Source organism: Myxocyprinus asiaticus, chromosome 18 (genome assembly GCF_019703515.2).
Source record: "Myxocyprinus asiaticus isolate MX2 ecotype Aquarium Trade chromosome 18, UBuf_Myxa_2, whole genome shotgun sequence".
NCBI classification, from domain to species: Eukaryota; Metazoa; Chordata; class Actinopteri; order Cypriniformes; family Catostomidae; genus Myxocyprinus; species Myxocyprinus asiaticus.
Genome location: NC_059361.1, coordinates 31,862,304 through 31,875,229, shown reverse-complemented (window position 1 = coordinate 31,875,229; position 12,926 = coordinate 31,862,304). Strand labels below are relative to the sequence as shown.

The 12,926-nt window shown below is 39.4% G+C and overlaps 1 protein-coding gene across 2 annotated transcripts in view; it reads right to left on the bottom strand.

Annotated features, from left to right (window-relative positions):
* srgap1a (SLIT-ROBO Rho GTPase activating protein 1a) overlaps nt 1-12,926 on the bottom strand; it is a 190,739-nt gene that overhangs the window by 63,783 nt on the left and 114,030 nt on the right. For both annotated transcript variants that reach the window (XM_051724425.1, XM_051724426.1), the window contains exons 9-11: nt 3,196-3,393; nt 2,919-3,003; nt 999-1,026 (exon numbers count right to left, since the gene is read on the bottom strand). In XM_051724425.1, the coding sequence (XP_051580385.1) occupies nt 999-1,026; nt 2,919-3,003; nt 3,196-3,393 (311 nt within the window). The remainder of the gene's footprint in view (nt 1-998; nt 1,027-2,918; nt 3,004-3,195; nt 3,394-12,926) is intronic.

The window sequence follows — 12,926 nt, the reverse complement described above, 5'->3', positions numbered from 1 at the left end:
TCACTTCCACCACACATCAAAGGCCATGGAAATGCCATATCTGCTGGAAACAGCAGGCGATGGGTTTGTGAGAGATGTCAAGGCACGAAATCTTTTGGTTCAGAATAGGTTTGGGGGTTGCTGGTATTGTAAAGGGTACCTAAAACTTTGGCTAATTTTGATATCAAAATGCAGTCCTTGTCTTCTGACAGAACTGATTCAATGTTCCCAATAGCTCTTGAAACATAGAATAAAGTGAGCTCTGCTAGTTGTCTAAACATGCTTGCAACAGCTTAGCATAAAAACACCATCCTCCAAGTTCCATTATTTCTTCGTCTCACGTAAATGCCACTTAGTTCAATTCATTCCAAAACCTAATGTTTTAGCACCACTCTTCAGAGTCAAAAAGAATCTAAACCAATACAGCAAAAATGTCCCTTCCTCAGTAGGGAAGTGCCTTTTCATTTGCTTACAAATTGTGCCCAATAGGCTTCTTATGTCTCTGAGTGAAGTCAAATCTAAAGGGAGCTATTGGAGCAATGTATTGTGAAGAGGAGCCCTGGGGAACAGAGTCATATGGTGAATTATGGCAGTGAAGAGTCACAAGCATCTGTTCTACTGTTTCCATCTCTCATGCATCTCTCTTATCTCTTTAACTTTCAGGTCTCCTTTCTCACAAGTACTTTTTCAGTTAAGGCAAATTTGTTTCAGACTAACGTTAAAGTTAAATGCATAGCTTTAATAGCAGAAAAAAAATACGATAGTCCTCACCAACAAACAGGCTATGGATAATACATAGGCTATGATATGTTATACATTTTGTGTGATCTGGGCTTCAATGCATCAGTTAATTGTATCCAAGTGTTAGAAAAAGTCTAAGAAGACCATATAGAGCCAGACAAATTACAGTAAAAGTACTAATTTCATGCCACAGTCTTGCAATCTTTGAGAAACAGCTAGCCATAATGCAATATTTCATGACAAGACAAAACCTTGAATATGGTAGTGAAGGATTTTACCTTGTGGTTGCGTACTCAGGCCGGTAACCTGCATGAGAGAGAGAGAGAGAGAGAGAGAGAGAGAGAGAGAGAAAGAATGAAAGGACAGTTCTTTAGAGTCCCTGGGGAAGGTTTTGTTTATGCTTTGTAAAGCACATGCAGCCAGCCATCTGTCTAGAACTGGACATCCACACATTCACACCTTTAGGACATTATTAGGTTTTGTAGAGAAATATCACATTTCCAAACTGCTGCAATGGCAACTGAGAAGTTTTAGCTACAAGTACCTTGTTTATCTATAAAAACACTGAAATAACAATGTCAGAATCCTGCAAGCAGACTAGTGCCTAAAAAGACACAGGCTATGGTTGATTTTAAGGAAAGATAAGGGAACATGGTTTCTGACAGCTTTGTCGAGCCCACCCACACAGCACTCAGGCTCAGCAGCCCCTGACAGTCAAGTCTACTGTTTACAAAAGAAAACTGAAATGCCCCAGGCACCAAAATATGGAAAGGCACTGGGTTCAGGGGGTGCTGAGGTGATGAAGAGGGATTACAAGCTTTCTGCTATAACAATTAATATATACAGTTACGAGGTCCAGTGATGATTACAAGGCAACAAAAATAAAGTAGCAGGTCAAAAAACTAAATAAAAAAATGTTCCAGCTGTTTTTAGACAGATATAGAGTAGACAGTGACCGGAAAATATCAGGACAAGGCCGGACTCGAACCAGCATCACCCACATGAGCACCTAAGCTCAATGTGTCAGGAGCATGTGCCATTGCTCCAACAATCTAATTTTCTTTAACTGAAATATTTTCCTAGTTATTGGCCATGAGGATTTGGATCAAAATTGTAAGTACAACAAACATAAATCCTAAAATATTACCTCCATTACTTAAGTGTTTTGAGATAGGTGGATGATTTTAATGATTTCTCTTATTCAACTGGATTTTTTAAGTTCAATCAATTTATCTGAGCTTGTTTTAGTCCATTCTCATTGAATCATCTTGTATATTTAAGTTGAATTAACAAGCGTATTTGCCAAATCAACACAAAAACATACGCTGAATCAACTAAAACTGGTGTCACTTAACAGTTAACTTTAATTTATGGCAAAATCTGAGAAATGTAAATTACTTTGAATCTGAACACATGTTAGACAAAGAATATCACCCTAAATGTTGTCCCAACTAGCTTAACAAATTTGTCTAAACAAACTGTTTAATACTGAACAGTGTTGCTGATTTGCATGCATTGCAGTATGAATATTTTTTTATGGTTAGTGTTAGTGTTATAGGCTTATTGTTTGCTGTTTGCAGACTTTATCTGTACTGTTGTTGTTTGTGTTATCACTGACAGTTAATAGTTGTGTGGTGATTTTCAGAGCTCATCTTTTTACTTGATGTTTGCTGATTGTCACCATTACTGAGGTGTGTGTGTCAAATGTTGAGGTCCATATGGCTCCTTCACTAGTAATCACATACTGTATTTGCGTTGCAATTTGCTAATGCCTTAAATAGCAAAGATTGTTTTGTGTACTTTGCATAAAGTATGCAGACAAAGTGTAAAAGTATTTAAAAAAAGTTAATTATATTTATGATATTTGAATAAAACAGGTCAAGTCAACATTACTTAAATCAAATGGTTTTTCAATTGTATTACCTGTTGTCTCAAGTATTCTTTAGTTAAAAAAATTATATTTTATATCAATGTAACTTGAGTCAAAGCAAAGATAACAACTAAGTGAAGTTGAGTCAAACCAACTTTTTTACCACAGAAAAATTCACTTTTTTAGGGCAACGAGTTTCCATAAAATGTTTAAGTTCAGTGAACTTGTCTGGGCTTAAAGTGATATAATTCATGTAGTACATACAGTATATCCATCCATGCAGTGCAAAGTTCTGATGTTAGTACGACCATACAAAGGCAAACGTTACCATCACCGATGGTCCTCTTCAGTAGATCATGCTTAGCCTGGAGCTTAGTGATGAGATTGCTGCCCTCCAGATACTCACGGAATTTCTGTGAGGAGGCATGATTGAGACCAGCATGAGACCAGAAGTATTTGACTGCAGGTGACTTAAGCACACTCGAGCTGAGCTGTTTTCTATCAAACCATAAGTGGAAAACCTAACTCTATAACAAGCCTTTGCAACATTTTTCTTTGATTATAGCATCTGATTAAAAATAAATCTTCGTGACACATAAACCGACCATAAAATAGAACTGCTCCGTCTCCTGCTGGTTGGCACGTCTCTTGGCGATGCTCGGCTTGCTGAGGTAGGTTTCTGACACTGTGGACTTGACTGATTCGGTCGAACGGCTATGATGGAAGCATTCTGACACGTCGTAGTCCTCAATGGTTACCATGTCCTGAATGGTAGTGAGAGTGGCTTCTGAGGTCTTCTTTATCTGAAATGGGACAAGGTCTTAGTTCTGTAGGAATTCTGTATATTTTATATTTAAAAAAAATCCAGATTACAGATGGCACCCACAGAGAGCAATCAAATTAAATGACTTGAAATGAAGAGAGATTTTTTTTTCCTTTTTTTTTAAATAACACTAACACTGCTTGCCCAGACCCTCCAGTGATTTTTTACAAAGATCCAAGCGAGTGTATGGGTTACCGTCCAACTTCCCTGATCCAGCTAGACGTTAAAATATTGTGAAACGTTTTGGCTAACCGATTAAGTTATGATATCTCTTATACATATAGATCAGGTGGGGTTTATTCGGGGCCACAGCTCTTCTGATATCATCAGGCGTTTCATCAATATCATGTGGTCAGTAGCGAATGATCAGACTCCGGTCGCTGCCATCTCACTTGACACCGAAAAGAAGTTTGATATGGTAAAATGGGATTATCTTTTTAAGATTTTGGAAATGTACGGGTTTGGGAATAAATTTATTGGATGGATTAAGTTACTTTATAGACACTCGGTAGCGGCGGTACAAACAAATGGATTAATTTCAGATTACTTTACTCTGGATAGGGGCACCCGGCAGGGCTGCCCTCTTTCCCCATTATTGTTCCGTCTTGCCCTGGAACCATTAGCAGCCACGATAAGAAAGGAAGATGATTTTCCAGGGGTGATGGCGGGAGGTATGGCGCATAAGTGTTTGCTTTACGCAGATGATATTTTATTGTTTGTCTCCGACCCTACTAGATCTATGTCTTGCCTCCACAGAATTATTCATTCCTTTTCTAAGTTCTCAGGATACAGAGTTAATTGGCCTAAATCCGAAGCTTTGGCTCTGACAGCGTACTGCCCGATAACGGCTTTTCAGCTGGGAGCCTTTCAGTGGCCCTAACAGGGCATTAAGTATTTGGGCATTTTATTCCCAGCAAGTTTGTGTGATTTAGTTAGAGTTCCTTTTGACCCTTTAATAAAAAGTTTTTCGAGCGATGTGGGCAGGTGGGCTTTATTACATCTATCAATGATTGGGAAGGTTAATGTTATTAAAATGAATTGTATTCCAAAATTCAACTACCTGCTACAGTCTCTCCCTGTAGATGTCCCCCTCTCTTATTTCCAGCAATTTGATAGCATAGCGAAGTCCTTCATTTGGAATGGGAAACGTCCCAGATTACATTTCAGTAAGTTGCATAGGCCGATTGACAAAGGTAGGCTAGGCCTACCCAAGATTTTGTTTTATTATTATGCGTTCGATCTCAGACATTTGGCTCATTGGTCGCTTCCACCTGAGAGAGCCCCTCCCTGGTTTTGTATTCTTGGCCCTATTTCGCCATTACAAAGCCTATCAAACTAAATGGAGAAATTAAGTTTTTGCACTCGGTATGGACAAAAGTGTCCAGTGTTTAATTCTGACATTTATTTAAATGTTGCCTCGAGCATATGGCTGACCCCAAAATTATGTATTAATAATTCCCCTCTCTGCTGGTCAGAGTGGATTGTGAGGGGGTTACTACACTCGGTGACCTATATGAGAGCGGAGTGTTGAGATCCTTTGAAAATTTGGTTCAACATTTTGGGATTCCCAGATTACAGTTCTTCTGTTCTGTACTATTTTTGGGAGCAGCATATACCCCCCTAAAGCGGCAGACACTCTGGGTGGGGTGATTACTAATTTTGGAAAAGGTCATGAGGCATCAGTGTATTACTCCCTGCTAATTCAGAGTCTGGGGATCGGAGCTTTAACTTCTATCAAGAGACTATGGGAGAAAGATTTAAACTTGGTATTGGAGGAGGAAGTGTGGGCTAGGATTTTAAAACACGTCAAGTCTGCATCTAGAGATGTAAGGGTGCCCCTTATGCAATTCAAATTTTACATTGATTCTATTGGACACCCTCTAGATTGTATTGGCTTGGTCTTAAAGACACACCCACATACTGGCAATGCCAATCAGAGGATGGAGACACAACCCATGTCTTTTGTTGGTGTGTTAAGATCCAAGAGTTTTGGTTGAAGGTTCAGAGTTTTGTGTGTGATGTATTGGGCACTCGGGTTTCATTTTACCCCAGACTCTGTATTTTGGGTGATGGGGTGGTCATTGATGTAGAGAATAGACATAAAGAGTTGGGTCCTAACCAGTGTCATGATTGCCAGACAGATCATTTTAAGGGGATGGAGGTTGGCTGGAGCGCCCTCATTTCAGGAGTGGTTCTCGGAGACGGGGAGGGTGGCGGGCTTTGAAGAAGGGTCGTTTAGAAGACTGGGGAAATTGGACTTGTTGTGGTAAAATGTGGTAAAAATTGAATTTAGAGTAAAAATATTTTGTAAAATAAATATTGATTTAATTTCAGAAATGTTTTATTAAATAAAAAACATTTTCTGCAAATATAAAAAAATAAAAAAATACAATAATAAATAAATAAATGTCCTACCATCAAATAATACTGTCATTCATAATGATTGACAATTTTCAAATTCTGTGAAAAAATCCACTGGCAATACTTCATAACTTTCATTGATAATTAGGGCTTGGAAATTAACGCATTAATATTTCCGATGTATAGTGGACTGTTTAAAGCATTCAAAAAAATCTGTGCAATTAACCAGTATTTTTTCCCACTTCCTGAAACTTCACAAATGTTTTCCCCCACTTCCTGTGGCCAAAATCAGTATATATACATTTCCAGGAGAATAAACACATCTGTCACTGTCATCTAAACCAGAGTCAAAAATTAAACCACGCAAGAGAAACTGTGTGATAGAGATTTTAAACTTCAGCAAATTAAACTTCAGCATTCAGTTTGCTTTATATCTGTATGTAAAGTGTCCAAAAATGCACTGGCAATGTACACTAAAGTTTATCTTGCCAATAAAGCTTTATATGAATTGAATCTGCCCATTTGATGCATGTTTATTATGGCATGTACAGTATATACAGTTAAAGTCAGAAGTTTACATACACTTAGGTTGAAGTCATTAAAACTCATTTTTAACCACTCCACAGATTTAATATTAGCAAACTAGCATTTTGGCAAGTCGTTTAGGACATCTACTTTGTGCATGTCAAGAGCAATTTTTCCAACAATTGTTTACAGACAGATTTTTTAACTTTTAATTGACTATATCACAATTTCAGTGGGTCAGAAGTTTAAATACATTGAGTTAACTGTGCCTTTAAGCAGCTTGGAAAATTACAGAAAATGATGTCAAGCCTTTAGACAATTAGCCAATTAGCTTCTGATAGGAGGTGTACCTGTGAATGTATTTTAACCTTCAAACTCAGTGCCTCTTTGCTTGACATCATGGGAAAATCAAAAGAAATAAGCCAAGACCTCAGAAAAAAATTGTGGACCTCCACAAGTCTGGTTCATCCTTGAAAGCAATTTCCAAACGCCTGAAGGTAGCATGTTCATCTGTACAAACAACAGTACGCAAGTATAAACACCATGGGACCACACAGCCATCATACTGCTCAGGAAGGAGACACATTCTGTCTCCTAGAGATGAACACAGTTTGGTGCGAAAAGTGCAAATCAATCCCAGAACAACAGCAAAGGACCTTGTGAAGATGCTGGAGGAAACAGGTAGACAAGTATCTATATCCACAGTAAAACGAGTCCTATATCGACATAACCTGAAAGGCTGCTCATCAAGGAAGAAGCCACTACTCCAAAACTGGCATAAAAAAGCCAGACTGCAGTTTGCAAGTGCACATGGGGACAAATGTCCTCTGGTCTAATGAAATAAAAATTGAACAGTTTGGCCATTATGACCATCATTATGTTTGGAGGAAAAAGGGTGAGACTTGTAAGCCGAAGAACACCACCCCAACCGTGAGGCATAGTGGTGGCAGCATTGTGTTGTGGGGGTGTTTTGGTGCACTTCACAAAATAGATGGCATCATGAGGAAGGAAAATTATGTAGATATATTGAAGCAACATCTCAAGACATCAGCCAGGAAGTTAAAGCCTGGTCGCAAATGGGTCTTCCAAATGGACAATGACCCCAGGCATACCTCCAAAGTTGTGGCAAAATGGCTTAAGGACAACAAAGTCAAAGTATTGGAGTGGCCATCACAAAGCCCTGACCTCAGTCTGATAGAAACTTTGTTGGCAGAACTGAAAAAGCATGTGCGAGCAAGGAGGCCTACAAACCTGACTCAGTTACACCAGTTCTGTCTGGAGGAATGGGCCAAAATTCCAGCAACTTACTGTGAGAAGCTTGTGGAAGGCAACCCAAAACGTTTGACCCAAGCTAAACAATTTGAAGGCAATGCTACCAAATACTAATAAAGTGTACATAAACTTCTGACCCACTGGGAATGTGATGAAAGAAATAAAAGCTGACATAAATCATTCTCTCTACTTTTATCCTGACATTTCACATTCTTAAAATAAAGTAGTGATGCTAACTGACATAAAACAGGGAATGTTTTCTACGATTAAATTTCAGGAATTGTGAAAAACTGAGTTTAAATGTATTTGGCTAAGGTGTATATAAACTTCTGACTTCAACTGTACTTACCTGTAAAAAATGTGTTTAACTCTATCCGCAAAAACAAAAAAACATTAACATGCATATTTAAATAATTAAAATGAATGACAACTAACCAATTTCTGGCAAGTTCTTTGAGACAGTAAAGATAGTTATGATTATATTTTAATGTTTGTTTTAATGTACCACCATAAATAATTGCAATTAATCACAGAAAACTGTCCGATTAATTAGCTACAATTTTAATCAATTCACAGCCATATTAATAAACATTTTTTACAAATAATTATTTATAAAAAATAAAAATAAAAAAAAGAAATATATATATATTATCCAAACTATTCAGTTTTATAAAATAGAGACTTTCTAGCTAACGAGTATATTCTTGCACTGCGCTCATAGAGGCCAACTATTAACCTTAACAAAGGTCAAGGATGGCTTTTAACTTGCTGAAAAAAATAAAGTTTTAATGAAATGTCATGAAAATGTAATTTAAACATTTCCATATGAATTCATATTGGAATTTACATCAACTACTGATTTATTAAGTGTTGCTTAATGTGTGTTAATTACCTTTTAATTAAAGTTATTATTAAGCATTACAAAATAATTTCATGTGTAAAATAATCTATGTTCCTGTAGTTCAACTGGTAGAGCATGGCACTTGCAATGCCTAGATCATGGGTTCGAGTCCCAAGGAACACACATAGTATATATAAAACATTTATAACCTGAATGCATTGTAATACACCAAATCCATAAAATGTACTTGAAAACTAAAATTCAGATTAGAACAATCTACTCGGGGTAATAAGAAGAAATGCAAATGGTTGATGTTTTGGCACATCTGCATCACTGTGGCAATCAAGTATTAGTACTAACAGAAGGGCCCAATAATCAGTACAAAGGCAGCAGAGAGGGCCGCAATCATACGATCAGTGATTCACAAAGCAGTATGAGTACAACGCAGATCTCAAAGCTTTTTGATGTGCCCCCCAGAGTATTATCTGCGGCAAAACAAACAGACACTTCCTACAGCCAACTGTGAAATGCCTTAGTAGGGTTTTAGTGTCTGATGTGAACATATTATCCATTGGGGAATTTCAGGAGGGAGGGAGAATAGGAGTGAGAGAAAGATAAAGGGAGAACAAGAAAGAGAGATAACACTGTCAATTCTCCTCAGAGAAGACCAATCTTATCCTAATCTCTAGAGCAAACACTATTTACATTATTCAATTATTAGCTCTAGAGGCGAAATGTAAAATGAAGGGGATGATATCTGAAAAAAAAAAAAAAAAGAAAGGATGAGACAGGAAGTTTTCAAAAAAAGATTTATTCTTCCTTTGTATGCGGTAAAGGTGTGTTTGAAGCCCAAGTCAAAACCTACCAGGATGAGTGCTTTATAGCTGTTATTAGTCTAAAGCATAAAGTATTCATCAGTTCATTTCTTTTGTCCTCTAATGCAGTGAAGGGTCTAGGAAACAGCTGCACAAAAAACTCGGCTTTGGTTTGTACCAACACTATTTTCTGTTTAATGTGAGGCTCTTCAGCAGACCTTGAGGCTGATGCCACATGTTTGAAGCCATCAGGAAGTCCCCTGACCTTATATCCACTTGCTGTGTGCTTCCTTTTCCTTTTATCCTGGTCATTGGTCCAGTCACTACGAACACTCATCATATAGTATATGATTTTTATTCTAATTAACAATGCACTGTACTAGTGATAAACCAATATATTCATCAGGGTAATTATTCAGGCGATATTTGGAGATTATCAGTATTGGCATACTGTCACGTTTTTGTGTGTTTTTGTTCATGTCTTTTATTTTGAAAACTAAGTTCCTTGTTCCTGTCATGTGATTTCCTGTTCCTGCCATGTTTTCATGTGTTTAGTTCTTATTGGTTCCTTGTCATGTTACTGTCATATGACCCTCTTGTTCCACTATGTTTATTAGTCCTGTCTCCTCATTGGTTTGTGTTCATGAGTCTTGTTATCAGTTCTGTTATGTCATTGGTTCATATGGTTATTGCCTGGTTATCTTGTTATTAGTTTAGTCTTGTTATTGGTTCATGTTTCACTGTCTTGTTAACTTGTTTACCTAGTCTGTGTATTTATAGCCCTTATGTTCTCTAGTCTTTTGTCGAGTATTGTTTTGGTGTAATGTTGTTCAAGTCAAGTCAAGTCTGGTCTCTTGTTTTGTATCTTATGTTTTGTTGGCACTGAATAATGGGAAACCGTTCTGTGGAGGAATATGTAGAAGACTTCAGCGCTCTGGCTAGCAAGGTGGATTTCAATGAGATCACCCTCAAGTACATTTTCCATTTTGGGCTAAATGAGCCCATATACTCCATGTTGCCTGGAGGCAGATATAGTTGGACTTTGGTCTAAAATATTGACTTTGCTCTTTGACTGAGTGGCTCAGCCTTCACTGTGGGAGTGGCTGATGAGGAACACGGCACTCCTACAGTAACTGTCTCATCCGAGCCCTCGGCCGCCCTGATTTCGCCATCGTCTGAGTCCGCCAAGCCAGAGTTCCGCCCACAAGCCAGCGCCCACGCCTGCCATGGTCCCAGAGCCAGCGTTGCAAGCCTCGTCCGTCCCCAGGGCCAGCTCCTGGAGCCTCGTCCGTCCCCAGGGCCAGCTCCTAGAGCCTCGTCCGTCCCCAGGGCCAGCTCCTGGAGCCTCATCCGTCCCAGAGCCAGCTCCTGAAGCCTCGGCCGCCATATCTGCCTTATCATGCTATGTTGCCACATCTGCCAGGTTATGCCTTGTTGCCACGTCAACAACGCCTTGCCATGTCGCCATGTCTGCCCCGCCTTTTCAAGTCGGCAAGCCTATCCCGTCATGCCAAGTCGCCATGACCCGAGTCTGCCATGGCTCCATCCCCTGAGCCTGCCACGGCTCCGTCTTCCTTCATCAAGCCTCCCATGGCTCCGCCCCTCGAGCCTACCACGGCTCCGCCATCCAATTCCCCCATCACTGCCCATACTCACAACCATGGAGGTCATTCCCCAGTCTCTGCCCATGCTCACGACCACGGAGGTCATTCCCCAGTCTCTGCCTGTGCTCACGACCACGGAGATCGTTCCCATCACTGCCCATGCTCACGACCATGAAGGCCTTCCCCTGTCACTGCCCATGCTCACGACCATGGAGACTGTTACCCTGTCACTGCCCATGCTCATGACCATGGAGGTCATTTCCAGTCTCTGCCACCGCATGCCTCTAAGACCCCGCCACCCCCCCAGCTCCCTATTGAACGCTATTGTGTGTTTATGTTTGGGCGTCAGGAGCCGCCCCTTGTGGGGGGATGTGTCACGTTTTCATGTGTTTTTGTTCATGTCTTTTATTTTAAAAACTAAGTTCCTTGTTCCTGCCATGTTTTCATGTGTTTAGTTCTTATTAATTCCTTGTCATGTTACTGTCATATGACCCTCTTGTTCCACTATGTTTATTAGTCCTGTCTCCTCATTGGTTTGTGTTCATGAGTCTTGTTATCAGTTCTGTTATGTCATTGGTTCATATGGTTATTGCCTGGTTATCTTGTTATTAGTTTAGTCTTGTTATTGGTTCATGTTTCATTGTCTTGTTAACTTGTTTACCTAGTCTGCGTATTTATAGCCCTCATGTTCTCTAGTCCTTTGTTGAGTATTGTTTTGGTGTAATGTTCAAGTCTAGTCAAGTCTAGTCTCTTGTTTTGTATCTTATGTTTTGTTGGCACTGAATAATAAACTGCACTTGGGTTCTCACATTCATCTCGTCATCGTCTTGCTTGCTCTGCCCTGCCCTGCCTGAACATTACACATACAGCCATGCTGTTTGGCTGATATTCAATGACTCCATTTACGCTTGGTATTAAGATGCGTCTCGGGTGATCCGATCACATGGGGACAGGCGAGACACATCGCTGTTTATACCTGGTCGATTAAATGCGCCTACTGTGACCACTTGTGCTCGGATTTGGAGGGGTCTCCATTTCATGATGACATACACTCACTGAGCACTTTATTAGGAACACCTGTACACCTAGTTATTCATGCTATTTTCTAATCAGCCTATCATGTGGCAGCAGTGCAATGCATAAAAGTATTCAGATACAGGTCAGGAGCTTCAGTTAAAGTTCACATCGACAATCCAAATAGGGAAGAAATGTGATCTCATTGATTGTTGGTGCCAGACGGGTTGGTTTGAATGTTTCTGAAACTGATGATCTCCTGGGATTTTCATGCACAACAGTCTCTAGAGCAGATGTGCCTAAACTTTTTCCTATTGAGGGCCGTGGGCCGAAGGTAAAATTAGCATTATAAGAAATGGGGGTGGGTGGGAATTCCCCCCTTACAAGGTTCATATGAGGGGCATTTTTTTACCTTTAAAAAGGTCATTTTTTTTGCCTTAAAAATGACTGTCATCCTTTTATGCCAAATACTTTCATTTAAACAACTGCATGACCTCTGCATTGCATAATGTGCATAGTTACTGAAACAAAACTTTTTTTCTCATTCACATATTTCCAAATATTTTGGCTATTAAATTAACATAGCCTACAAAACTAATGCACCGACACACAGGAGTAGATGACAGCATTTCTCCAGATTTGGAATGATAAGCTTAAAAAAAAAAAAACTTACAAAAACAATGCAAAAGTAAACATTTAACAATGAACAGTAGTCAGAGATATGATTTATACAGTGGTAAATGTTCTGTAAAATTATTATTGTATCATTAATAAGGTTTTTTTTTTTTTTTTTTTTTTTTAACATCAAGGCTATTTAACACATCCAGATATTATTATTAATTTATTTATTTTTTCTCCCCTTTTCTCCCCAATTTGGAATGCCCAATTCCCAATGCGCTCTAAGTCCTCGTGGTGGTGTAGTGCCTCAATCCGGGTGGCGGAGGACGAATCTCGGTTGCCTCCGTGTCTGAGACCGTCAATCCGCACATCTCATCACGTGGCTTGTTGAGCGCGTTACCACAGAGACATAGCGCGTGTGGAAGCTTCAAGCTATTCCCCGCGGCATCGACGCACAACTGAC